The sequence below is a fragment of the Aphelocoma coerulescens genome, chromosome 23 (genome assembly GCF_041296385.1).
Source record: "Aphelocoma coerulescens isolate FSJ_1873_10779 chromosome 23, UR_Acoe_1.0, whole genome shotgun sequence".
NCBI lineage: Eukaryota > Metazoa > Chordata > Aves > Passeriformes > Corvidae > Aphelocoma > Aphelocoma coerulescens.
In genome coordinates, this window is record NC_091036.1 from 6,341,057 (window position 1) to 6,367,055 (window position 25,999).

The 25,999-nt window shown below is 54.7% G+C and overlaps 1 protein-coding gene across 1 annotated transcript; it reads right to left on the bottom strand.

Moving 5' to 3' along the window:
- Window positions 1-270: 270 nt before the first annotated feature.
- On the bottom strand, window positions 271-25,999 carry RNF19B (ring finger protein 19B). Its single transcript, XM_069035986.1, has 10 exons — window positions 25,952-25,999; window positions 11,860-12,530; window positions 6,522-6,727; window positions 4,792-4,936; window positions 4,217-4,379; window positions 3,503-3,617; window positions 2,900-3,040; window positions 2,544-2,751; window positions 1,510-1,641; window positions 271-1,072 (listed from the first exon to the last, which is right to left on the bottom strand). The coding sequence occupies exons 2-10, from the start codon at window positions 12,417-12,419 to the stop codon at window positions 580-582; spliced, it is 2,163 nt and encodes a 720-aa protein (XP_068892087.1). The 5' UTR covers window positions 12,420-12,530; window positions 25,952-25,999; the 3' UTR covers window positions 271-579.

Consider the following 25,999-nt stretch of genomic DNA (forward strand, 5'->3'; position numbering starts at 1 on the left):
CCTGGCTGCTGGCACTGGTCTGGGGAAAGGCACTGGCCCCAGTGTCCCACCTGAGCCACCGCCCTCAGCAGCCTCAGCTCCTGCACACCCAGAAGAGCTGGAAATTTGGCTTTTTTCCCCCATTCTTCCCCTCCTTTAACCTGTACCCAGCCCTGCTGCACAGGGAGAAGAGACCTCTCCTCTTGCCAAGCCTTTGGGAAGAGCATTCACGTGGGCAAAGGCAGCTGGAAGGTTTCCCTGCAGCTTTGGAAAGGACGAGCTGGATTCAGGTCGAATGACAACCAGAGTCTTTATTCCAAGAGTCCCTTAGGATGGTTGCAGACATACAGACACACGTACATATTTACACTCTTACACACCTCACAGAGTTTGAACCAATAAATTAAAACAAAAAGAGGGTGGGGGATTTCCTTTTTTTTTTGTTTGTTCTGTTTTGTTTTTCTTTCCTTTTTCTTTTATTTTTTTTTTGTCACGTAAGAAACAGCAACTCCCTGAGGCGAGGCTGGAGGATGGCAAACAGAAGCCAACACGGACACAACCCTGGGCCCAGGAGCTGCAGTGACAGGGAGCGTGCTCAGGTCACACTCTGGCTTCGATGCATTCCAGCTGGACCATCTCGTCCAGCCGGCAGCCCTCGGCTTGGGCACAATGGCTCAGGTGGGCACTTGGGCTCTCGGCACCTCTTGCTCTGGGGGTCTGTGGGCAGCCTGCTGCAGTCTGACAGAGGGGGGACTCGCACTCGTCCGAGGTAATGTCCGGCACGTCGTCCGACTGGCTGTCCGAGCTCTCCAGGTCGCTCCGGATGCTCTCGGGCTGGGCCAGGGTGATGTCCCACGTCTGGCTGGCAATGCAGTCCTTTTGCTCACAGCTTTGGTGTTTGCACGTCTGCTCCTGCTCACCGTCCTCTTCCTCCTCCTCCTCCTCCTCTTCTTCCTCCTCCTCCTCCTCTTCCTCGTTCTCGGCCATTTGGGTGTGGACGTGCAGGGAGTCCTCTGTGCTGCTGCTGCTGGCCAGCTGGTAGTGGCTGGGTTTGGCTTCGATGTCCACCTGGATCTCCATGTTATTGCATTCCCTGCAGGAACAAGCACCCTCACTTTACTGGGAGCAGTTACTGGGTTCGACTGGGCTGCACTGGGAGGATCACACCTCCCAAACACGAGCAAGGTGCTGCTCATCGCCCCACGACTCGCTGCTCTCCTTGGATCCTCCCAACAGAGCCAAGATATCCCCAGGCTGAGCCAGGAGCTGAGCTGGGAAAGCTCCTGAGTCCCCTCAAGCTGCCAGAACAGCCCCTGGAGGTGCTGGGCTGCAGATCCCCTCCTCAGCCTCCACACCCCACACGGAGGCTGCTCCCAAATTGTCCTTGGCTAGGAGAAGGATGGATCCCAGGCAGGAGAGCAGCCTGGTGCAAACACAGCCATCCCACCACCCACAGCAGCGCTCACAGAGCGTGGATTTTTCCAGGACACCCTCCACCAACGCTCTTCTCAGCATTCCACGTCCTCCTACCTGTCCTGGGGGTTGTAGGAGCTGATGATGGAACCAGCCATGGCTCGGGTGCTGGCGTTGTCGCTGATTGCCCCCAAACTGACCGAGTCTTTGGGGAAAATCTCCTTCTGGACATCTGCCTGGACTTCCAGCCTGCAGGAAACAAAGAGGATTCCTCAGAAATGCCCCCAAGGAGCACCAACCTGTCCCTGCTCCTCATGGGAAAGTGAGAATCCCTGTGAGCTGGCACAGCTCAGCGTGACAGGAGTTTAACCCCAGTGGCTGCTCTCATTTAGTCTCATTTTTGGCTCCATTTAGGCAAATCCATTCCGTTTTCCATGACGAAGGTAAAGCGGTGTTTGCATCCGTGACTCACACGATTCCTGCAAAGAGCTGATTTCCATGGATCTCGCACAGAGCTGTGATTGCATCCTGGCTGCCACATCAACACGTGGCTCTAATTACCCAGCAAACTGACTCACAGGCAAGTTGGGAAGAAAACTGCGGTGTAACCTCCTGACTTGGAGAGCCTTGACCCTGGCTGCTGGAGAACAGGAAGCACTGAAGCCTCCAGGCTGGGATAACAGGGCTGGAACAGCTTTAAGCAGGCCAGGCAGGAGCTCTGTGCTGTTCCCAATTAAGCTGAAGCATCAGCTCCGTGGTCTCAAGGAGCTCAGCAGGGATCTGTCCTCCTTGCAAGAACTAGACTGACTCCAGAAACAGAATCATGGAATGGTTGGGGTTGGAAAGGACCTTAAAGATCCTCTAGCTCCAACCCTCTGCCACGGGCAAGGACACCTTCCACTAGAGACCAGGCTGCTCAGAGCCACATCCAAACAGGTCTTGGAACATCTCCAGGGACCCCACAACCTCTCTGGGCAATCTGTGATCTCCTAGAACTGGTTATTCCACAACAGCCCACGGCACAAAACCACCATGACACAACCCCTAGATCAAAGCACGTTCACTCACACTCCTCCAGTGCTCCCCAAAATAAACCCACTCAACCCACAGAGGCCTTGGGAACCTCTCTGCTTTTCCCACAGTCCAGTTACCTGCTGTACTTGCCCTTGCTCCCCGAGAGGACCCCTCCGCTCAGGGTGCCCCCGGACAGGGCGGCGAAGCTGGCGGTCTCACTGTAGTTGCCCTGTATGACACTGAGCCCGTCTGTGGGGCTGCCACTGGTGCTCAGCACGCTGGTCAGCCCCTCAATGCTGCTCTCTCCAATGCTGGGGTTCTTCAGGGCTCTCCAGGCATCGGCCACTGCGGGGAAGGAGAGCACAGGGGTTGGAATCGGCAGTGGGAGCGCTCGGCTGCGATGTCTCATCTCAGACTGGGGAGGGATCAAGACCCTCAACCATTTCATCCCAAGAGCATTTTGCTGCACCCTCTTCCCTTCACCAGTTATTACCTGTGATGGGTCCATCATCTTCATCAAACTCGATTTTCACCCCCTTTCCGTTGGCTGTGCTGACCCCGCAGCCACCGCCCCGGCACAGCGAGATGGGCACAACCCCATAGACGTAGGCCAGCATGATGGGGACCCCAATTCCTGGAGAGGAGGATGAGGTGAATTAAGAGGAGCTTAAGGATGTGTTGGGCAGACAGAAAAGGTTTTTTAGGGACTCTCTCAGTCGTGTTTTTGTTGCTTTTAAAGGTCCCAGTTCACAATTTTGCAGACAGACAGCGGAGGAAGTCCTTTGTGCTCAGTGGGGGAACCCCAAGAGCGCTGAACCCCCATGACAGCAGCCACCAAACCACAAGAGACAGCTCTGTGTGACAAGGGGCTCCACGATGGGATGTGACACAGGCAACTGGTGCTCCAGACAAGCCCTGTGCTGGCTCTGGGCCAGCTGGAGCACATCAGGGTGTGAGACAGAGCACTGTGCCCAAACCCACACACAGCTGCACTCTGCAAACGGCCCTGTGGCCACCCCCATGCCACAGGGCTGGGCTACCCACTTGTCTCAGTGGCTACTGGGCCAGCAGAAAGGACAAAGCTGAGCCCACTTACCAACACTGACAGCAGCAATGACTGGGGAGGCAATGACAGACAAGGTGACCCCACCAGTGATGGCCAAGTTCCTCTTGTGCTTGGAGGTTTTCTTCCCCTCGTACCTGCTGTGGATCTGATGGAAGGAAAAGCACCAGGTGAGAACAGCAGACACCCAGAGGACATGAAAAAGTGATCTTCCAGCCTTGCCAGCTGCATGAAGCCTTGAAGAACCTCATTTTGAGCACAGATCTCCTCACAGAGCACACCTAGCAGGAGGCTCTGTGTTTAAGAAAAAGAAGCAACCACAAGTGCAGGGCTGATGTGCCACTTCTGCCCTCTCAACGTCTCTTTGCCAGCCCAAACAGCACCACAGAGTTTGGGCTCAGCACCAAAACACAAGTGACTGCAGGGCAAAGTGTGATGCTCGAGGTCCAACCACTGTCCCTCAGAGTCCCTCAGCATCACAGGATGGGCTCAAAAGGGACCCCCTGGGTGCTCCTGGCTCAAGGCAGAGGCACAAGAGAAACACAAAACGCATTTGGGAGGACTCAAAGGGCTACCAGGGCTATCAGCCACCACCTTCCCCCTGCCCACACAATGCCCAGGAGATAAGAGAAGCTTTAGAAGAGAAAACTGAATTTTGGTTCTCTGACAAGATCCACCCTTCCTATCAGCTCTAAATTTCTGGTCAGCACAGAGAACAGCCCAAACCCTTCTGCCCCCCACACTCACCTTCCTCCCAACGTACACAGGGATGCCAATGAGCATGGCAGGAATGGCAATGCCAGCGATGAGGGAGATGCCCACAGGAGCTCCGATCAACGTGCCCAGCTGCCAGAGAATCTTCTTTTTACGACTCCATGGCTTTTTGCCCCAGAATGTACAGCCAGAGGGGCTTCATGGGAAGGGAAAAAAGTTGTATTAACATGCCAGCAATTCCTAAATGTTCCTGAGAACCCAAATTCAACTTGCACATGAATAAAAGCCAGAACTTAAGAAGCAGGTAGACAACACAAATAAGTTTTCTGTCTTTTTTTCCCCCCCAAAAGGTGAATATCACACTACTGGGTCTACGTTTAATACTCAGTACACCAAGAGCTCTGAAAAGCAATTCTATCAGGAGCTTTTGTTTTGGTGTGTGGGCAAAACACCCGAATGCTGCGAAGCAGGAACGGAGTTCACCCCTTTTGGGTCAGAAACAATAAAATTTCACCGGCTGATCGCTGAAGCAGGAGGGTGAAAGTCCAAGGGAGGCAGTGAACTCCTCCAGGCAGCCTGGGAGAGGCACGTGCTGCTGCCCTGCTCACCTGAGGTAATGCAGATCCGAGATCTCCTTCATGCAGAGCCAGCAGAACTCGCAGCCGCACACGGCACACGTCATGTGGTTGCAGCTGCCGTCGTTCATCTTGATGATGTAAGCGCTGCAGCGTGGGCACGGCTTGATGTCATCGGCTGCAGGGGAGGAAACAAGGAATTCAGATGGGATCTCTGCTGTGAGAGCAAAGGAATCTCGTCACGCTCCGAAATCCTCCTTTTCTCTGCAGCACAACACCGTCGCTGCTGCTCACGGGGGGTGGTGTGGCTTTAGCTCATCTCAGAGGAGGTGATTTTGATGTGGCAGACCCCACCGGCAGCAGGGACTGGGAATGAGAGCTGCTCTTAAAAGCTTGTTCTAAATCTTGAATGGGATGTATTCCAGAACAGGTTTAAACACAGGGAACAAGTCCTACCTGCCCAGCACAACGAGCCATGACTGAATTGCTCCACTGAGATGATTCATGGGCCAAGAAAAACACAACAACTGGGAGAACAGGCACTGGAGAAACCCTAAACCTGGCGTTTAGGGGACATGGGGCTGCAGCCATGCACAGCTGCAGAGGCTGCCCAGGCCCCAGCCTGCTGCTGGCAGAGCAGGATAAGGGGCTTTCATCCCTTCCGTAATTCAGGCATCATCTGACCGTGGTTATGCAATGGCTGTGCCGTGGTTTGGGGCTCTGCTGGCCCCTGCAAAGCTCAGCAAGATGAAATCCAGCTGTGAGCCCAGCTCACACCTTATTAATCACCAGGCTGGATCCAGCACAGCGGGGTGGGGAGAAACCACTGTCTCAAAAACCTCCCTTTCCATGGCTAAGTGCCCTTCCTGGCAGGGATCTCTTTTAACAGGATAGAAAAACTCATACACTGGGTTTTTCTGCTGGCTGGGGCAGTATCCATGCTGTCCATTCTTAGGGTTCTCTAAATTGGGGCCTGCTGGACCTTGGCACACCACTAAGCCACCCCAGAACCACCAACGACAGCTCCACACGGAGTGAATTAACATTTAAACTCCTCACATAGAAGGAAAAACAGGGTATTTTGTTTGGGGGTAGGGCAGGGCTTTGAAAAATGGCCTCACTGCCCACTTCCAGAGTCAATAGAGTTATTTTTAAGGAACACAAACTCAGCAGACACAGCAGCTCCCAGCAGGCAGCGGAGGAGTCTGTGGGTTGGCATTTTTTTTGGTACCTGCCATTACCAGCACCTAACAGTGCACAGAGCAGAGCTCCCCACACCCAGCTGGCCATGAATGCTGCTCTTCACCACCACACCAGGCAGCTTTGAAGCTGCAATGGTAAAAAAGTGACTGCTTGTTCAGGGTGTAGATCAGCAAAAAAGCGAGAACATCCAAGATCAAAAGAGCCACAAGCAGAGCTGGGGCGGGTGAGGGGAGTTGCCGTGACACAGAAGGACCCAAAGCACATCATCACCTACTGATCTGTTTGGTGCTGCTGGAAGAGATCAGATGTGTTCTAACACACAGGAGGAGGGGAAATGACTCGTGAGTTTCACAGCTGCTGGAGACACTCGGGGCGCTGGCTTTGAGGGGAGGGAGGTGTGCACTGAGGTGCCTCTTTCTCAGCACACACACAAACACACAATTGAGCAACCAAAAAATCAGGGTGTGACTCTTGGGGCTGTCCTGTGCAGGGCAAGGAGCTGCAGCTTAGTGGGTCTGTCCCAGCTTGGGATATTTTATGAAAAAGGGGTAAATCCATACCCGGCCCGGACTCCTGTCCGTAGCTGAGGCCCGACGTGTGCTTGGTCCGTACCCGCAGGGTCTGTGCCCGCTGCTGCCGGGCCATGTCGCAGGTTTGGTTGGGGTGCCATATCTGCTTGCAGTGGTAGCAGAACTCTGTCTGGCAGCCGTCCCTCTCGCAGGTCAGCTTGGGGCAGCTGGCGCAGCCGTAGGCGATCACCGCGTACCTGCGGGGAGGAGACAGTGTGGGAATTGAAACACAGAGCTACCGAGTGAGAGTCCTCTCCTTCAGGCTGTCCAGTGCCCGAGCTGCTCTGCTCGAGCAGGGCAGGACACCCAGAGCCACCAGCCCACCTCCCCCATCTCACTCCTGATCCCTGGTGCAGCAGCCTCCCCTCCAGACACATTCCTGCGCTCTCCAGGCCTGTGGCTTGAACTGCAGGGCTTGAAATTAAAGAGTGCTAATTGGGTTACTCAGGGCAGGATCTTTCATGCAGGCAGCTTGAGATGCCGAGTTCTCTCCTCAGTAACTGCTGGCAGTTCTCACTGGCAATTCACACAGGCCAGATTTGTCTGGCCCAGTGTGCCCAGCTAATTCCTCGCTGTTTCCTCCCAGGGCAGGCTCTGGCTGCTCTTTCCAGGCACACACATCCCTCACTTCCTTAGGCCAGACCTATGGGTGGATGCTGTGTGGTCCAGAGGAGTCTAGGCAAGCTGAGGTTGTCCTGGCCACTTCTGTCAACCGAATGATTCTAAAAAAGTGGAGTAACAGTTCCATATGTAGCTAAGTCAACCAGCGAGCTCCTGCTGATCTCCACAGAGCTTCCTCTTCCAAAGAGGGGTGAAGAAGAACAATGCCCTGCCTTTGGAACAAGCCGAAATTGGAGTGAAATAATCGACTGTGCCAGAGAGAGAGGCCAAGTCCAAGCAGCTCACTGTGACAGCGGTGTGACACTCCCAGAAGGAAGAGGGAACCTAAGCAGCATCACCAAGCACTGCTGCAGAAATCTGACCGACAGCCACTGAGGATGAGGCTGTTTCCATTGGCAGGGGCTGCCATGAGCAATTCCAGAAGTGCCTTCCCCGTCCTGCGACACCCATATGGCAAAAGGGTATTTTTCTTGCTCATCCTCAGTATTTTTGTTAGTGGTCAGAGGAGAGTAACTCCTATTTAGGGTTTCATATTTAGAGCTCGTGTGGCTCGAGTTGTATTGCCTCTTCTGCTCAGAGGCAGCAGCGTGAGAGCCGCTCAGTGTGTCATACCACAATGATTCATACCCCGTGGGAGTTTGAGCAACTTCATCCTGCCAGGCTACGACATCATCGCCAAAGAAACAACATCTGAGGGCCGGGAGGAACGACTGCAGCTCTACCTGTGCATCCACACACCTGCACCTGAGCCCAGCAGGAGGAGAGATGGGAAAATCCCATCCCTGGAAGTGTCCAAGGCCAGGTTGGACAGGGCTTGGAGCAACCTGGTCTAGTGGAAAGTGTCCCAGCCCACACCTGGATGAACTTTAAGGTCCCTTCCAACCCAAACCACTCTGTTCCTATATGATAATTCCGTGATGCAGCTGGCCCAGGGGGTTGGGAGGGACAAACTTAATTCCTGTGCACCTTGCCTAAGGAATATTCCACTAAATGTCTTCACCCTGCCACTATCCTCCAGGCCTGCCCTTGGCAAAACAGAAAGGAAAAGCTTCATCTGCCCAGCTGTGTTGTGACACTGCTATTTCAAACCATAACAGCAGGCTAGGAGAGCTCAGTGTAATATATTAAGCAACCCCACACTCTAAATTAACTCCTCGCTCAAAACGTTGGGTTTTTTTAAACACTCAAGAAATTAAAACCATCAGCATTTATATTTTATTGCTGGAGCTGAAATGACAAATATCATGCACAAGCCCACAGCTGTGGGGAAAGAAGCTCCAGGACTGTGTATTGGGGAAAAAAATAACACATCTCCACGTCAAGGTCAACTAGAAAGTGAGTTTTGAAGTGAAATGCTGAGGAATAGTCACGGCAGGACCTGGACAGACAGTGGCTCTCCTCTTCCACTGACCTCTGACACATTGCTGGCTTAAATGGCCATTTCCAGGATCAATTCCCAGCAGATGAGAGAGGAAAGTGAGTTCTCCTCCCTGAGTTTTCCCCAGGAAGCAATGTGAGTGTCTTCCTGAGACCCTAGGAATCGCACAGCTCCGCTTCCAGCCCCCTCCTTGGACGGCCACGAGTTCCCTCCTTCCCTCCTCCTGCCCATTCACGGATCTCAGCCCACACAGCTCCGTTTTCTTCAAAGGTTCTGTTATCCTCCCAAGCTTTTGGGAAGGCTGCAGTGTGACAAACACTAGACAGCGATACCACCTGATTGTAGCAAGGGGGGAAAAAAAAATCCGAAGCTGCAAACACAGAAAAGGATTTGTTTTGCGATTGATGGCGCATCAATTGACCGGGGTTTCCATGGCAACACGCACCGGTGTTGTGTTCTCCTCCTCCTCCTCCTCCCCCCCGGCAGCACAGCCAGGCTCTTTCATTTAGGAATGCACAGGATGTTTTTAGGGTCCTGTCTGTCACAGGACCTTGATGCCAGCACCTCGGTGGGGGTGACATCCAGGGCCATACCCAGCCCACTTTGGTGGTGGTGGAAATTATACAACTTTCAGCTTTTTAAAATTTTTTTTTTCTTAACTTCAGTCAGGGGTTTTGTTCACCTTTGCCCAAGGGGAGGGGAAGTGAAGTTTCTCTTCAAAAGCCCCAGTGAGGCCTGATAAGCTGAACATCAACAGACTGGGAGGAGCCAGAAGATACAGAGGAGATAAACGGACATTAACAAACATCACCCCCTGCTGAGGCTGGAGACACCTGGTCTGGGAAAAGATCGATAAGAGAACCAAATAATGAGGACCAAATTAGCATCGAAGGGATCAATAACCAACAGGAGATCGAATCCTAAGCATTGTGTGATTTCAGACCAATGAACCTGAATTTCTTTGGGGTCTTTAATGTATAAATATGTGAAAAGTCTGGTAAAGAACCAGGTGGGATGGAAGGATTTTCACTGCACAAATCGGGCATGTGTGGATGAAACGATTTCTATGGCACATCCCGGCCACAATGAAGTAACGCCTTGATTCTCTGACACTAGAAAGATGTTGTTGGGGAGTTTCTGCTTTTCCCGGGGTTTCGGTGACAGTGGTGGGTGACATTCAGTGCCAAGCATCACTCAGCCGTGCCCCCAGCCCTACGCTCTCCGTACTCCGGCACTACTACAGCAGCAGCGGGGAAAGCCCGCTGTAAATAATTCATACCCTGATTTTACATAAGCACAGCCACACAAGCTCTGCTGGGAAGAATGAATAGGGTGATTAATTCCTCTCCCTGCCGGAGGGCTGATTCCAACAGCCTTTGTTCGAGTGCTACAGACACACCAGCAGCGCTGGTCCACGAGAGCTGTCTCCAACATCTCCAACAGCCCCGGGGTCGCTTCTTGCTCTTCTGGGCAGCTGGGAGGAGGATGCCAGCACGTCACCTGGCTCATCCTGCTCACTGACTAACCAGGGAGGAGGTCTTAGCCCAGAGAAAGAGCCGCCTGTGACACCAGCCTGCCCGAACCCCCCCCCAGAGGAAGGGATCAGGCTCAGGCTGCGTTGCTGCCACAGAGGCAACGCCCGTGCTGGAGCTGGCTCCTTCCAACCAGCCAGCCTGGGTGACGTCGCTGTTTGTACACCTTATCCTGGGCACAGATACCATCACAACAGTCAAGGAGCTGAGATTCGGTGAGCAGGAACCTGATTTTCTCCAGCCGGTTACCAGCAGAGGCATTCCCTCCGTGGCAGCACAACCTGCTCTATCTCCCTGATCTCAACCCCCGGCGCTGCTGAAATATCAAGATCTCGCACTTGATTTGGCTTCAGAAAGGAGCAAAGGTGCTGTTTGCTGTTAACTTCACCCTCTGAAAGAACAAGCCCTCATACAGGATGCTCAAGAGGCCGTGAAATGGGTAACCTGAGCCAGGTTCACTGCTTTGCATAGGATGCCTATTACAGGGCTCTGATTAAATCTTCACAACCCTCCCACCACCTTTTCCATTCCGACTACTAGGTCAGACTTTCCTTTCATGTTCTCGCTACCCAGAATTGCCATCCAAGCTGAGTCGTAGCTCAACTTCGCAGCACTTCTCTTAAGTTCCCCGACAAAGCCCTTTTCCAGGCAGCTTTGGCTCACGCCCAAAACAGAAACCTAACAGAGCTCGTTTAAAAGAAAAGGGAAGAGAAAATGAAAGCAACACGCTCATAACTACACAGTCATCAAGCTTGGCTGGGCTGAGTTCTGGACAGACAGACGTTTCCTCACTTGGGCAAGGGACAGTGAGTCAACATCCCTCCTCTCTGCCATGTATTCACGTCCTCCCTGGGAAAAAGGGACAGGTTACGGTTCCTTTTTCCCCACTCCTGGAGATTGCAGTGTTGTCTCCATGCCCTGTCCCCAGGACAGGCAGCGAAACACGCAGCTGGGAAACTCCACACTTCCCATTTGTGCAGAAAAAAACCGTTTCTGTTAAATTAGGGGAACGATGGCTCAGCTAAAGCCCTCTTCAAGTCGTATCACTCCTACCCGATTTGGCTGTGTTTTCACAACCCCCAAGGTCAAATCCTGGTGCTCTGGAGAGATAATAGGGATGGATGGAATGTTGGTACCCAAGGTCTATCAGCTGTCCCGAACAGACTGCAGATAAGCACAGAACCCCTGCAGCGAGGGCTCTTCATGGGACACAGTAGGACCAGAAGTGCATCAGCAGCAGCACCCCACTGAAAGTGAGCCACCCCTCCCTGTGCTGTCCGGGGACCCACGTCGGGACGGGCAGGACAGTGAGTCCCAGGACCATCTCAGATGGGATGCCATCCCCAGGACCTGCTGGGGATAGGCAGCAACCCACAGTGTGTTCCACCTCACCCAGCTATCCCAGCACGTGTTGGAGACAGGCAGCATCCCTCCAGGGCGGCGGTCTCCTTTCCCCAATACAGCCTAGGACCGATGGATGGGGCAACACCCTAAGGAGACAGCCGGTTTGCCCTGCCAAGCTGTCCCAGGATGGAGAGGACAGGGATCTCCCCCTCCACATGCTGCCCCAGGATGGAGAGGACAGCATCCTACGGGGACAGCGGCTTCCCCACTCCCCAGGATCTCCCAGGATGGAGAGAAGAACAGGTCCCTCTCTCCCCGGGCTGTCCTAGGGCCGAGTGGCAGCACCCCAGGATATCCCAGGATGGAGAGAAGAACAGGTCCCTCTCTCCCCGGGCTGTCCTAGGGCGGAGTGGCAGCACCCCACCGCCACCCCAGCGCGTCCCCCAGCACTCACCCGCAGTCGGGGGCGGGACACCAGCGGCAGTCGGGGTCGGCGGCGAGGCAGCGGCGCAGCATGAACTCCTCGTACTTGGCGACGAGGTGCGGGGAGTCGCGGAGCAGGCGGCGGATGTCGGCGGGGTTGAGGCGCTCGCTGCACTCGGGGCAGCAGATGTTGACGCGGGACTCGGTGATCTCGATGCGCAGGTACTGCCGCAGGCAGGCCCCGCACGAGCGGTGCGGGCACGACAGCAGCCGCGGCGCGTTCTCCGCCGGCTGCCGCACCAGGCACAGCGGGCACTCCAGCTCCTCCTCGCCCTCCGGGACCACCGGAGCCTCCTCGGGGGGCGGCGGTGGCGGCGGTGGCGGGGCCGGCGGGGCGGCGGGGGGCGGCGGCGGGGCGGCCGGGGGCGGCTCGGCCTTGGCGCGGCGGCGGCCGCCCGCGGCGGAGGCGGCGGCGGCGGAGAAGACGCTCTGGAAGGAGAGGCGGCGGCGGCGGCCGGGCTTGGGGCACTTGGCGGCGGCCGAGTGGATGGATGAGGAGCGCGGCGACTCGGAGTCCCGCTCGGAGCCCATGGCGGCGAAGCTGGCCCGGCGGTGTCACCGGCGGTGGAGGCTGAGGTGGAGGCAGCGGATCAGTCCGAGGGCTCCGGGAGCCACGTCCCGCCGGGCGCTGCCTCGGCCGCGCTGTAACGAAAGCGGCGCCGGGGCCGGGTGAGCGCGGCCCCGCCTCGTCCCGCCCCGCACCGGGCGCGGCCGCCGCCGCCGCCATTTCGGTTGTGGGCAACGCCCCCGGGCAGCCCTGGAGCCTGCGGTGCCGTAAGTGGCTCTGAAACATCTCAGGGAGGTAAAGCTGAGCCTCCGCTCTGCTTCTGGGCTTCCCTCAGTGCCCCCCGCCCCTCAGCGCCTCCATGTCCCCTTAGCGCCTCCATGTCCCCTCAGCACCTCCATCTCCCCTCAGCGCCTTCATGTCCCCTCAGCGCCTTCATGTCCCCTCAGTCCCTGGCTCCCCTCAGCGCCTCCATGTCCCCTCAGCACCTCCATGTCCCTTCAATCCCTGGCTCCCCTCAGCACCTCCATGTCCCCTCAGCCCCTGGCTCCCCTCAGCGCCTCCATGTCCCCTCAGCCCCTGGCTCCCCTCAGCGCCTCCATGTCCCCTCAGCACCTCCATGTCCCCTCAGTCCCTGGTTCCCCTCAGCGCCTCCATGTCCCCTCAGCGCCCAACTCTCCTCAGCATCCCGGTTCCATCAGCACCCCCGGCTCCCCTCAGTGCCCCCATCTCTCCTAAACACCCTCGTCTCCCTTCAGCTCCCCATTTCCCCTCAGCGCCTTGGCTCCTCTCAACACCCGCCTCCCCGCAGTCCCTGGCTCCCCTCAGCACCCCGATTTCCTCAATGTCCTATCTCCCTTTGGATAACACTCTCAGGCACATGGTGGCATTCGTGGGGTGTCCTGCATAAGGCCAGGAGTTGGATCCTGATGGGTGCCTTCCAACTCGGCCTATTCTGTGATTCTCCCTTCAGCTCCCCATCTCCCCTCAGCCCCTGACTGCCCTCACTCAGCACTGCCATGGCTGCCTCACCCAGGGCCTGGAATGGGGTAAATCTCCTGGCTGGATTGTGCAGAAAAAAAAGGTTTCTGTTAAAAAAACCCCTGTGGCACTTTGTTTTTTAACATCTCTCGTTGGAGAGGGGTGTCTACAACCTCAGGAGTCCCCTCTAAATCCATCCATCCTAGGGGAGCACCTTGTCCCTCGCTGTGTGTCCCTCCTTGATAATGTTTCTGAAGATCATGTAAAGATTTACTCAGCTGGGAACTCCTCCCCGAGTGCCAGGTTTAGAGGCAGTGAAACTACAACCCACATTCTTACTGCACTCATGCAGAAAGTTAAAAGCCTCCGCTTCCTTCCAGGGTTCCCCCGTGCCCAGAGGGGTCTGCCAGCTTCATATCCCATCCAAAAGCAGATAAACTAACAGGAAGGATGCTGCTTCTTATTATGCAGGGGAGGTGAAGCAGAAAGATCTGCTGTGTCTATGAAGAGCCTCTTAAATCAGCACAGAAGGAGCTGCCTTGCCTGAGACTGTCAGCTCTGACTGGACAGACTGTGGTTATTCATGTGACAAGTGTGGCTCCATCACTGTCTCCCAGCTATCGCCATCCTGAAATCATCTCTCTCAGCAAAGCCTGTTTGTTTAATTGTTATTGCCAAGATCCTTCCAAGAGCTGGGGTGGGAACAAGGAACCTGGATTTTGGTGCTGGTGCTGCTGGATTGCTGTAGGCAAAGACCCCAGATCTGTCGGCACAGTGGGGATAATGATGACACTTCCCTGTCTGATGGGTGGATGAAGGCACAGAAGGAGTAAATCACAAGCACAAATGAAGCTTCCTCCTGTCCTAAATGCCCTGCAGCAATCCTGCTTTTCCCTGTGCTCTTCTCCATTAATTCCGTGCCTGCCATACACCTTCCCTCACAGCTTATCCCAAGATGTCTGCTACACCCAAGTCCTTCCCCGGAGATCGCATTCCCCAGACATTTGTCAGCTCTTCACATTCCTGCCACAGCACACAGGGCTTTGGACCAGCTGGAAGTTCTGGACCACACTTAGGTTTGGCCTCAAAGTGGTAAATTCCTGCCTGGGATCAAAAACCCTGTTAATTAGCAAGTTAATTTGGCAAGGGCCAAACAGCTCTGCTCCAAGAGAAGCAGGGATGCTACGAGGGTGTTTGTGGAGCACGTTGTCCCTGAGCAGTGAGTTGCTGAGCTGTGGTCCTTGGGCAGGCATGAAGATTCTTAACATTTCCCTGACACTTGTGGTATGGAGCTCCCAGAGGAAAAGGACCCTTTTCCTTGGGAAAGGAGGGCCAGATGAAGAAGGGAGAGATGTTATATTGGTGTAAAATGGGATTATATTGCAAGAAACTACTCCTGTCTGAGACGAGCCAGGTATGAGGCATCTTCAAATGGCTGTCGCTGCCCATCTGTAGCAGAGACTGTCTTTGCTTTGATGATTTCACTAGCAAAATCACACTCTTGACTGAAATAGAGAAACCTGAACAGGACTCGTGTGTGGGACGGATCTCCCAGACAGCGCTCTGCCAGCTCAGACCTACGTCCTCTGCAGCGCAGGAGCACAGACTGTAACTAATTGTGGGAAGGTTTCAGCTCAAAAGCTAATGTCAGACAGGCCTGAATTACCAGTAGTGCAGACACAGAGAGACAGAGAGCAAAACCATCTGGAGTTCCTGGGAAAAGCATCGGCTTTCTGATGGGGCACAAATGACTCTTCATTGCCTTATATGAGGAATCACGATACCAACAGGGCTGGGGGTGGCCAGCGTAAATCCGAGTGACTTCAGAGCCATCTTCCCTGCTCCCAAGCTGTGCAGAGCTCTTGCCATATTTGAGGGAATTCGGTGCTTTTATGGAGCTCCGAGACACAGATTTCCAACTGTCCGGACCCTGCTGTGGTCCAGACATCCCAGCTACTTAAAAAACAAGTTCTCCGTGGCTGAGGTGTTTCTCCATGGCGAGTTTCCGCAGCTCTTGCCAGGAGCAAAGGCTCCTGCTCAGCGTGTTCCTGACTAGCAGTTTGAACCCGGTAGTTTGTTTTGATTTAAAAAAAAACAAAACAAACAAACCCACCCCAAAACAAACAGCCAGGAACTGGAAGGAGAGAGCAGGAAAGCAAGCTGCCAGGGAGGAAAGGAAAGAGGCTGACTGGAAGGTCACCGGATTGGGAGTGCGATCAGATCAGCCCCTCCCCAGAGCTGCGGGGAAGCTGCCACCAGCCCGACCGTTAAACTGGGGAATATTTGAAAAGACAAACCCAAAACAAACAAACAAAAAAGATACAGAAGGCGGGGGCGTGGGGGGAATTCAAACGCTGCAGCGAATCATTCTGCAAATCCCAGCTCCAATAGGCAAATTTGCTTTTGCTTACGCTGGCAGAAAGCTGGAAGATTGCTGACTTCCGACCCCGATGGATTTGGCACAGGCGACTTTTAAAACTGCCTGAAAGCGTCGTATCCCTCAGGAAGGCTTCCAGGGAGAAGGCTTTGTCCAGACACCGGTTGGAGCCACCCCGCACTGCCCAGTGCCATTCCCAGCCTGGATGGAGCCACTGGGGGAGGCCGAGCTGGGCTGGACGTGCTTTTGGGAGGTGTTTCTCTTTCCAGAGAAATACTCTCGTCACCCACAGCCCCAAACCCCCCCCTGCAAAGAAGAGTGGCAGCTCTGTCGCTGTCGAGGAGGAAGAGCCTCTGGTGATGTAATGAAAATTTCCCTCGGTAATTCAGAGAGTGAAAGCAGAGGCTAGGCTGCTGGGAAGGGATTGTGAAAGTCACACTGCATGGAGGAACTGGGGTGTGCCTGGCCGGGAATATCGCTGCGGTGGGACACGTCGGCTTGGGTTTGCAGCCGATAAAATTGAAATTCCAGCTCCTACCACTTCCCTTTTGCTCACCGTCCCCCCCTTCCTGGTTACCCGACTATCACAGGGATGGTAAATACCTGCCTGTTGCTCTCCTCCCTGGCCTGCAGGACACAGCGGGTGTTGAAGCAGCTATTTCAGGACACACAAAGATTCAATCTGCCTTAAACCTCCGGCTCATTCAGGCACTGAGGTGTGAACCCCTCCCCAGCACTGGCTGTTTTCTCTAGAAGTCCGTGGGTCTCCTCGGGGTTTCCCCTACTTTTCCCAGGCAGGGATGGGGGTTTACTGAAGGGGGACAGGCTGCACTGCAGAGCAGATGGAGTTTAGAGGAAATGCAGCTCGTGCTGCTGCTTGCTGATGAAATGCGGGAAGGAGGGGAGCAGCTTTACACCAGGAATTCTTCCTTGTTTTTGCACAGGGACACTCGGGAATGACTCAGCTCTGGTCTTGCTGGGCAGGCTGAGACCTTTGGCCCTATTAAGGTGGGACAGCCAGGGCTGTTAAAGGGGTCCAGGTGCATCAGGATGCCAAAATGCAGATGGCAGTTTCAGGGGTCTCTCTGCTGAGGACCCACCACGAGACCCACCTGAGATGTGCTGCACTCACAGCATCTGGAGGAACACAAGAGGGACAGACAGATCCAAGTAGCACAGAGGTCATTTTAAACCTCTCAGAGGTGCAGTGCGAGGTCTCCCCCCAGCTCCCTGCCCTGAAGAGTTGTGCCAGGGGCACGTGGGCTTCCCTAATCCTCTTCTCAGGTCCCAGCTCCAGAGCAGGGATGTCAGTCTTGGCTTGCCCGAGGCATTCAGCAAGGCTTAACCCCTGGAGAGCCTGGAGCTCTTCGTGGAGGGACGCTGAGCATTCACGGGGAGCAGCTGTGATTGCAAGAACTGAAGCTCATCGGGGTCATTTTCTGCCAGGGCCCCGGGGAAGCACTGGGTCGTAATGACATGCACTGTGATCGTTTGTCAGATGGAGATGTCATTAACAGCCCTTCACGTCTCTCCAGGGAAGACACCAGTGGCTGGGGAGGGCTCTCCCCAGTGTGCACACCGCACACGCTCTCTGGCTCTATCCAGTTAGTTCGTGTTCTGTTTGCCTCTCCTGGTCCCCTGAGATGTGTTCAGGGAAGGAACGAGATGATTCTGCTTGACTCCTCTTTCCTCTGCTGGACTTAACAAGGATTGACGTTCTTTTAAATGAAGAGGAAGAGGCAGGAGATGGGAGCCTTGGGATCAGAAATGCAAGGCTCTTCCAAGAGGATTTGTTCTGGTTTAGTCTGTGGTTACACCTCCTCTCCCCTCCATCTCCCCATCCCACTCTGCTCCCTCCTAACACCCACACGCACAGCAATCTTCCACTCCCTGCTGTGACTTTCCGGGGAAGAGGCTGTCATGTGAAATCCTGGGAGAGAGTCACCACATGGAGCTCTCTGAAAGCATCAGAACAGGCCTTGCAGAACAGGCCGACAGCCGGAGGAACGCTGCGCTCCCCCTCCCCGAAATCCTGAGCGCTCCTCTCATGGATGGGAGGTGGGGGGAGCGGGGAATCATCTTGTAAGCTTGGGAGCCGCCTACACACATGGCAAGTCTTGTCAGGAGCTGATAAGAGGTGGGAGGTGGGGAGTTTTCGAGGGGGAAGAATGTGGAGGCTCTCATGCCCACGAAGCTCCCCCATCCTGTCTCCTCCAGGGCTCCAGCAGCCAGGATGGCCACGGGCTTGGCCCCGTTGGTGACACACGTGTAGTGAGGAGAGACCCCAAAAAGGGACTCGGATGTACTTCAGCAGTGACGCAAAGGTAGGGATCATTAAGCAATTGCTTATAATAGTAATCTGACATGCTTTTCCCCTCTACAAAAGCAGCATTTCCTTTTGTAATAAAAGCACAGGCTGTTCTGTGTTCTTTATTCACCTCCACGCTCACTGAACGGCTTTGGGGATAGAAGTGACAATGATCCCCGCTCTCAAGTCACTCTTAGCAGTGACCTGCTACCCTTAATGATGGGGGATTTATAACTGAGAAGGTTTAGCACTGTAGGGTGCTGCCATCAGGATAGGGCTGGCCAGATCCCTGTGGTAGGAGGAAGGAGCCAGACTCCCTCCTCACCTGAGTCATTCAACAGACAATTAAGTGTTTGGTGTTGGCATAAACACAGGCAAATTAGTCACTGGAGAAAACCCCAGTACCTGTGGTGGCTGGCTGTGGTTTGACAAACACCAGTGACAGCAGAAGGCCAAGAGGCACAGAGATGGCATGGCATGGCGTGGCATGGCATGGCAGGAACCCAGTGTCTCCCTGATGCCAGCTGGTTTTGGGGATGCTCAGCGTCTTGCAGGACATGAGCAAACCTGGCCACAGTAAAGGCAGCAAGATCAAGGTGAAATCTTCAGGAGGAGCACTCATGGAGAGCTAAGGAAGAATTTGTTCTGCCCTTCAGAGAGCAGATGCACAAGGCAGAGCTCTGGCACGGGGTTGGATTTCTACAAGGAGAACAGAGTGAGGCACTGGCCTGGTTTCCAGGAAAGGAGAACAGTGTGTCACAGAGAAGGCATTGAAAAGACCTGAGGCTTCTGCCTCAGCTTTCTGTCTTACTCCTGCAGACACGTGGGTGCTTGGGAGTTCAAAAGGCTGAACTGGAGGCTGTCCTGCAGCTGGCAGAGGACAGGAAGCTGTGGGTTCCTCCTGCAGAGCTGCTGGAGCAGAGACCACAGAGGGGGTCCCTGTCTCTGCTGGAAATCCCTGCTCGGCTCAGCATCAATCCCTGCAGCGCTGACCTTTGTAGTGGGAGTGTGGGAATCCCAGGTGGACGGGAAGGCTTGGTACAAGGCACTGTGTCCAGTGCCCAGACCCCCCAAAAGACACTGGCAGCCCTTCAGCAGCATCTCAAAACCTCACAGGATCTCTGACATCCTCTCCAGCTGGTGCATCCCACAGCACAGGTAGGGCTGGGCACACCACACGTTTCCTTCAGCTGGCCCACCCATTTCCTATTTTCTGCAGACATGACAACTAGTGAGTTAATCCTGCAGGCCATAAACTAAGCTGTATTAGCAGACACCATCTGTCCTTTTTCATTTGCTGATGCACGACCTATTTTGCTGTGTAGTGGAGCAGGCGCTGCAGTTTCGGGGCTTGCATGTTGCAGTGTCCCTGTTGCCAGGGCATAATCCACTGCTCACAGTGACCTGCTCGTGGGAGAAAGCTCCAGTGAACTGAGCACCACTGGGACCTGCTGCCATGGGCACTGGTGGATGAAGCCTTTCCCCGTGGCTGCTTGGCCTCCAAGGAGGTTTGGGCTTCAATCCAACGAAGCACCAGGGAAGGGAAAGGTCTCTGTGGAACTTATGAGGACAAGAGCACGACTGCCTTCAGCAGGGTCTTCTGAAGCCCCTTTGGTGATGGCCACATCCTCATTCCCTCACTTGCCAGGAGATCATGGAGAGACCTGAATTCTCATCCCAAAGTGGGGTTGGTGGGAACAGGCCGTGTGGTGAGCTCAGCGCTCCAGCCAAGCTGCTCCGGCCTGGGGGATTTCCTGTGCTTTATGGAGCTGAGCAATGGCAGTCACACCAGGACAGGGAAAGACAGGAAGAGAATTCTTCCTTTATCCCCCTGGTCATGCCTTGGAGCAGTGTGGTGACCCTTATCTGGGTACAGAAGTACAGACATTGTGAAAGGTCATAAAACCATCAGGATTTTCCAAGCCAGTTATCATTTACCAACTCTTGAGGCAATTCCAAAGGTTAGCGCCTCGTTGCAAGAAGCCTCCTGAATTTACCGACTTTGAATTTAACTCAGTGCTGGTGGCAGGAAATTTTCCCTGAGTTCTGAAACAAGAAGCCAGGAAATTCTGTGGCTGTGTGCTGAGGAGTCAGGGAGGGAGCTGAGGGCAGGGCTGGGTGCTAACACACTCATCTGTTCCTCAGAACCAGGATGATCACTGCTCACTGACCTCTGCACTCCCAAAAGTAGGCAGGGAATTTTCAGCTTCCTGCCTCGCTGCACAAAAGCGGAAGAGGGAGTGGAAGGAATTATTCAGACTGACCTAGGCCTTAGCCAGACCACTTCTTTCTGAGTTAGCTCAGTTGAATTATTTGGGTTTTCCAAGGAACTCTCAAGCTCCTGGCTAGGATGTGGCCCAAACCCACCCCCTTCTGTGCCATCAGTGTCCTCTGAGTATCCAGCACTGCCAGAAAGCTGGCCTGGAGTCGTTCCCCTTTCCTGCTAGTCTTGCTCTTTTCTCTTAGAAACTGGCTTAAGCTCTGAACCCTGGGGTTTCCTACCCTGCTGCAGCTGATATCTGTACTAACTCCTGCTCAGTCTCGCTGCCTGCAGAGGTGTTTGGACCCCTCTGCTGAGCTCTGTACCCTCAGCTTCCAGCAGCAACAGGCTCTGCTGTCTCCTTCCTGCCTTCCCTAAACTTTGCCCAGTGTTCCTTTGTGCTGTGGACACTCTGCTTCAGATGTGACAAGAAATAATGACTTCCCACAACACGCCCTGATGTTCCTGCAAGATGTGCTCCCCATCCTGCACTGGGAAGAGGAGAGCTGGTGTCAGGATCTCTGTGCTAGGAACACACTGACACTTCGGGGTGTAAATCCCCACTGCAGGACTGATCCCAACTTTACTTCTTTCTCTCTTTGTGCTTTGGGAAGAGAACTGGCTCAAGAATTGTATTGATCTCAGTCCAGGAACAAACATTCCCCTTCCACAGGCCACAGCCTCTCTCTCCTATGTGTCATGTGAGGAAGAGGAGCAGGGAAAGGCAGTGCTTTGCCAAGACTAGAACGTACCCAAAACTGTGACTGCTGTCAGGAGGTGGGAAAAGGAAGAAAGCCCATGCAGTCAGCCCTGGAAAGGGCAGTTCCTGCCAAGAACTGGCTGAGGAACATTCCCGTTTTCATAACCAGCAACAGCTGTGGAAAGGGGAAAGAAGAGCGATTCTGGACCCTGCCAGCAGCACCTCTCGCCTGCAGCAGGGCTGGGAGAGCAGAGAGCTCCCAGCACAGCCCTGTGGCCCCGCAGGAAAGGAAAGGAAAACGTGTGTCATTTTCCAGAGGGCTGAGCCAGCACTAACCAGGTGGGGAATGAATGAGCCTCTCACTGAACATGTGCTTGCTCAGGGTTCCCTTGTCTCAGCTGAGATCTTTCCCCAGCCCGACCACCCTTGGCTGCCAGGCCCCTGCTCTCAGCCTGGCTCAATCTGCCTGTGCTCTGTTCTCTCTGCAGCACAACAAGGTGGGCAAAGGGAGGGGGAGCTGTACTTTGTCCTTCATTCCTGGGCCGGCATAGAAAGGCAAACTGGGTTTGCTCTGCTGGGTTTTGCTGCTGACCCATGCCTTCCTTCCCCAGCCTGATGCCATGACCACAAGCCCATTCTCTCTAACTTCAAGCACAACCCACCTTTACTACAGCCAGAAAATTCCTCTTCTCCCTCCTTCCTCTCCCTCAGCCCTTCACCACCATGAAAAACACTCGTCCCTCTCTGGGATTTGTCATCTGTGGGTTGTCTTAACCAGGGCTTGAGCAAACTGCCCCCTGTGCTAGCTCAGGCTGGGCTGTGCACAGCAGAAAATTGAGTAGGAGGTTTCTGGGGTGATCAGTGCACACTGAGACCTCAAATGCTTCTCTGAAATCAGGCCCTGCTGTTGTCCCAGAGCATCCTTCTAACAGGGAGGCAGCAGCCTCTCGTTTGCCCAGCCTCTGATCCAGGCTGCCATCCCTTTTCCCCCGAGCACCAGGAAAAGTCCAGGGCCTGACACTGAAACAGCGGTAGCTGCCAAGAGCCTCCCAGCTGCCCCTGAGTTACAGGATCCCTCCCTGCAGTCTCTGAGGAGGAGCTGTCAGCAAAACCTGCCCTATTTAACCAAAGCAGAGACAGCCTGGCTTTACATGGCCTCCTTCTGCCTTCCCCTGCTCCCCTGGAATCATTCTTTGGGAAAAGCCTCTCAGGGCAGCGCCGACTCCTGCGCTTCTCCCTGGATATGAAGCTCAGCTGCAGCAGCATGCAGGGGTTCACGTAGCTCTGGGTCCTGCTCCAGCTATTCCCTCCCCCTTTCCATGCATCTCCTGCAGGATTCACAGCCCAGCACCCAGGGGTGCTCCCAAGCCCCAGAACGGTGCCCTCAGCATGGGATGAGCAGCAAAATCGCAGCTGGAAAATCTGGCAGTGGACGTGGAGCAGAGCCCTGTCCCCGGGCTGAGGACCAAGAATGCCTCTTTCCCATCCAACACGCCAAGGCTCTGAGCCCTGCCAAACCCCAGTGTTTGTTCCTGCCTTTGGCAAGCAAAGGATGGCAACAAAAGCATGTGCGAGGCAGAAGGAGTTCAGTGAAGGAGGGAAGTGGGTTTCTCTTGGGTCTCTGTGACCTTTTCTGGTTTGGAAAGAACAGAGATGTGCAGAGATGCTCACAATGCACAGCAAGGCTGTTTCCACTGCCCCAGCAGCAGAACAAACCTCGTGGCCTCCTTCAGTCACAGGAAATTGGAGCCCAGAGCCACAGCCCAGCCTTTGGCTGCTGGGGTGGAACCAGAACTCCAGCTCCAGGGAGTCGGTGCCTTTGCCTGTTTGCAAGGAAAATTTATTTGCAGCCATGGAACCTTACTATGGGCGCCTTGTCTTCCAGCCCTGCTTCTCTGGGATGCAGCTCCTGCTGTGGGATGGGAACAATTTTTCTTCAGCTGGCAGCAGCTGAGCCAAGTTGTCTCGGAGTCCATGGACTGGGACTTATGTCAGCAATGCCCTTGGCCACGAGGATTATATTGACTCTCCTCACCTCGCTCCTTAGAGAAGCAAGCACAGAGAAGGAGCTATTGGGGCAGAGCCAAGAGAAGGGCTGAGACTGAAGAGTCCAATGACTCCAGCGATTTCTCCGTGTGCTCCCAGCCCTTCTTGCTTAACCTCAGAGAGAAAAAGTGGTGCTGGCAGGAGGGAGGAAGAGGAGTGGGGTTCTGTGAGGGTAAATCAGGAATGTGCCTCGATCCTTCGAGAGCTGAGAGTCAGGAGCAGGTTTATAGCAAAGATAGAAAAGCTGATTTGGCCAAAGGGATAACATTTCTGTTGGGAGCCAGAGAACTATTGATTACTCAAGTAACCTCAACTATTTAACAAACAGCTACCTCAGCAGAAAGAAAATTCAGCCTGGCTTCAGGGAGAGGATCCAGGGGACTCCAGGCTGGCCAGGCAATAGTGGGAATGTGTATTCCCACTCTCCTTGACTGTCCTTGCTGCACTGCTGCCCTGCCTGCTCCCAGTGGTGCCAGATAAGGAGTGAAAACAAACACAAGGTAGGTGCATGTGAGTGCCCCTGACAAAGGAACGGGAAAACCTTCGCTGCAGCAGATCCTGTAACTCAGATAGACTGTGGAACAGGAAGGATTAAAATGTCTCACAGGACCTGGCTCAGCTCCCAGGGCCTTCTCTGGCCACTGGCACAAAGGCAGCTCTTCCCGATGCTCCGGGTCTCTGCAGAGGCTCACAGATCCACAGCACTTTTCCCAGGAGGGAGCACAAGTTCCCAGTTATTGTATTTCTGTATTATTGTGTGCCTGGCAGTGGCAGCCTGTGGTGGGGCCGAACACACAGGTAACAGAGCATGGCTGTGGGGACAGGGTCACACGAAGGCACCGGGAACATGTCAGAGCCTCAGCTGCTGCAGCTGATGTGCGGATGTCAGGCTTTGTAATATTCACATGATCATCGCTTTTGCAGTGTAGGCAAGTATGGGGGAAAGCGAGGAGAGCCAGCTGAGCCACGGAGAAGGTCAAGGACTAGGAGGGGGTGACTTGGCCTTTCTGTTTGTGAGAGGTCCTGGTGCCATTCCCGCACTGAATTTTGAATAACCTTGAAAAAAAATCAAGTTGGAACATGACTTTGAAGCAGTCCCGCTGCTGGTCATGCAGAACCACAACCTCGGGGATGAAACTGCAGAACAGCAGCGTTAACTCCTCCCTGCACCCTTCCCAAACTGGCCCTGGGAGCCCAGCTCAGGCTGTGCCCAGCGAGGTCCCACTTGGAGCGCCGGGGCCCATCCCGAGCTGGCTCCCTCCCAGCACAGCTGCCCTGGGCAGAGCTGAGGGCTGGCACGGAGCAGCTGATGGGCCCTCCCCTCCCTGCCCGCCCATGCCAGAGGCTTGGAATGCAGCTGGCCCCGCAGCCACCTGGGTGACAGCACTGCCTGTCACCCTCCAAGTGTGGGGCTCCCACCCTTTGCTCCCAGAGAAGCCCCACAGAGCAGCACAAGCTGTTGCTGTTGGCAGTTTCCATCCCATAAGCAGCAGTATGGCCACCTGGGCCACTCCCAAATGGTCCCAGTAGACCCAGCATCTGTGCCTTGGTGGGGAAGGATCCTTCATCACACAGCAATCGCTTCCCTAATTAAAGCATATTCATGCTTCTTGTTGCAATTATATTCTCAAGCATTTCTGGCTACACTTCTCCATGGCCCCACTGGGTCACAGCCCCCAGCCCTTTAAATGCCTCGGGAAATGCGTTGTTTCAACAAAATGGTCGTGACAGGAGCATTGGCCTCTCCCTGTTCTTAGATTTCAAGCAAGGTTTCTACTTTGTGCCTTTTCCATCTCCACCCCCGTACTGGTTTCTGACACCCACAGGGGTTACCAGCACTGGGCTTCTGACCCCAAATGTGCTTTCCTCAGTCAGATACACACTGAGAATCCTGCCAGGCCAGAATCAGGTCAGCACAGATGAGTGGGGTGCTCACAAACTCATTTTCTAGTTTGCTAAGGCTGTGTAGCCTAAGTGTAGGTGGAGAATCCCTATGCCCCGCTGCTGTGGGATCGGGGCTGGGAACCCACAAGCATCAGGGAACGAGCCCAGCTCTTGGATTTAGAGGAAAGATGAAATTCCCCCTGGGACCACAGGCCAGCACAGCACCCAGGTGCTGCTGGGCTGCTGCAGGGCACAGGGGTGACCGTCACCCTTGCTCCCTCCGCTAACAAAACAGATCCCGTTATGCAACCCTTGTGCTGAAAGGCAACACAACATCCAGAGAGGCTTCAAGGACTTTGTTATTTTGCCTTCTGGGTTTGCAAATCCCCAGGATCCACATCCAGATAGCTCCTGGCAGTAACCACGCACCTGGCTGCCTTCCCCAGAACTATTGGTGCTGCACAGGCAGGGTAAGTGCTGAGGCTGCTGGGGATGTGCAGTTTAGGATTCCCACCACAAACGCGCTGCTGGGCTCGGTCCCAGTGCACCAGCTCTGCTCACAGCCTCCTCCAAGATAGATGCAGCTCGGGGGATGGAGTCTCAAACTTCTGATTCATTTCGTCAGTGATCCGTGCTCTAATCCCTAGGGAGAACTCTGCTCCCCATCTCCAGCCAGGGGCCAGGGCTGCTCCCCAGTCCCTTTATCCTGTTCTGGAAGTGCAGGTACTCCTGGCTCTTTCCAGTACAGCACCAGTGACACACACACACTGCTGTCCTGGGGGAAGCATCTGCACCAGTTTCTGCACCAGCCAGCTGGGCTCTGACCTGGCCTCACTGTCCCACAGCCGAGCCCCGCTGTGCCAGGCTGTTGAGGCATTGTGTAACATTCCCGCTGCCCAGGAGCCATCCCCCATCACCCCGAGAGATGCCGAGGCAGGCGCTGATCCCACAGCAGCTCGTGGAGCCCCCTCCCCTGCCCCGCTGCCCCCGGGCATCCCTTACCTGTCCCCGGAGCCCACTCCCGGTGCCGCGCTCTCCCCTCCGCAGTCT

Coding starts and splice junctions, on each gene's coding strand:
- RNF19B (XM_069035986.1), bottom strand. CDS start 12,419: ATGGGCTCCGAGCGGGACTCCGAGTCGCCGCGCTCCTCATCCATCCAC. Junction 6,728..11,859: donor TGTCCCGCCCCCGACTGCGG/GTGAGTGCTGGG, acceptor TCCTCCCCGCAG/GTACGCGGTGATCGCCTACG. Junction 4,380..4,791: donor TCGGATCTGCATTACCTCAG/GTGAGCAGGGCA, acceptor CTTCCCATGAAG/CCCCTCTGGCTGTACATTCT.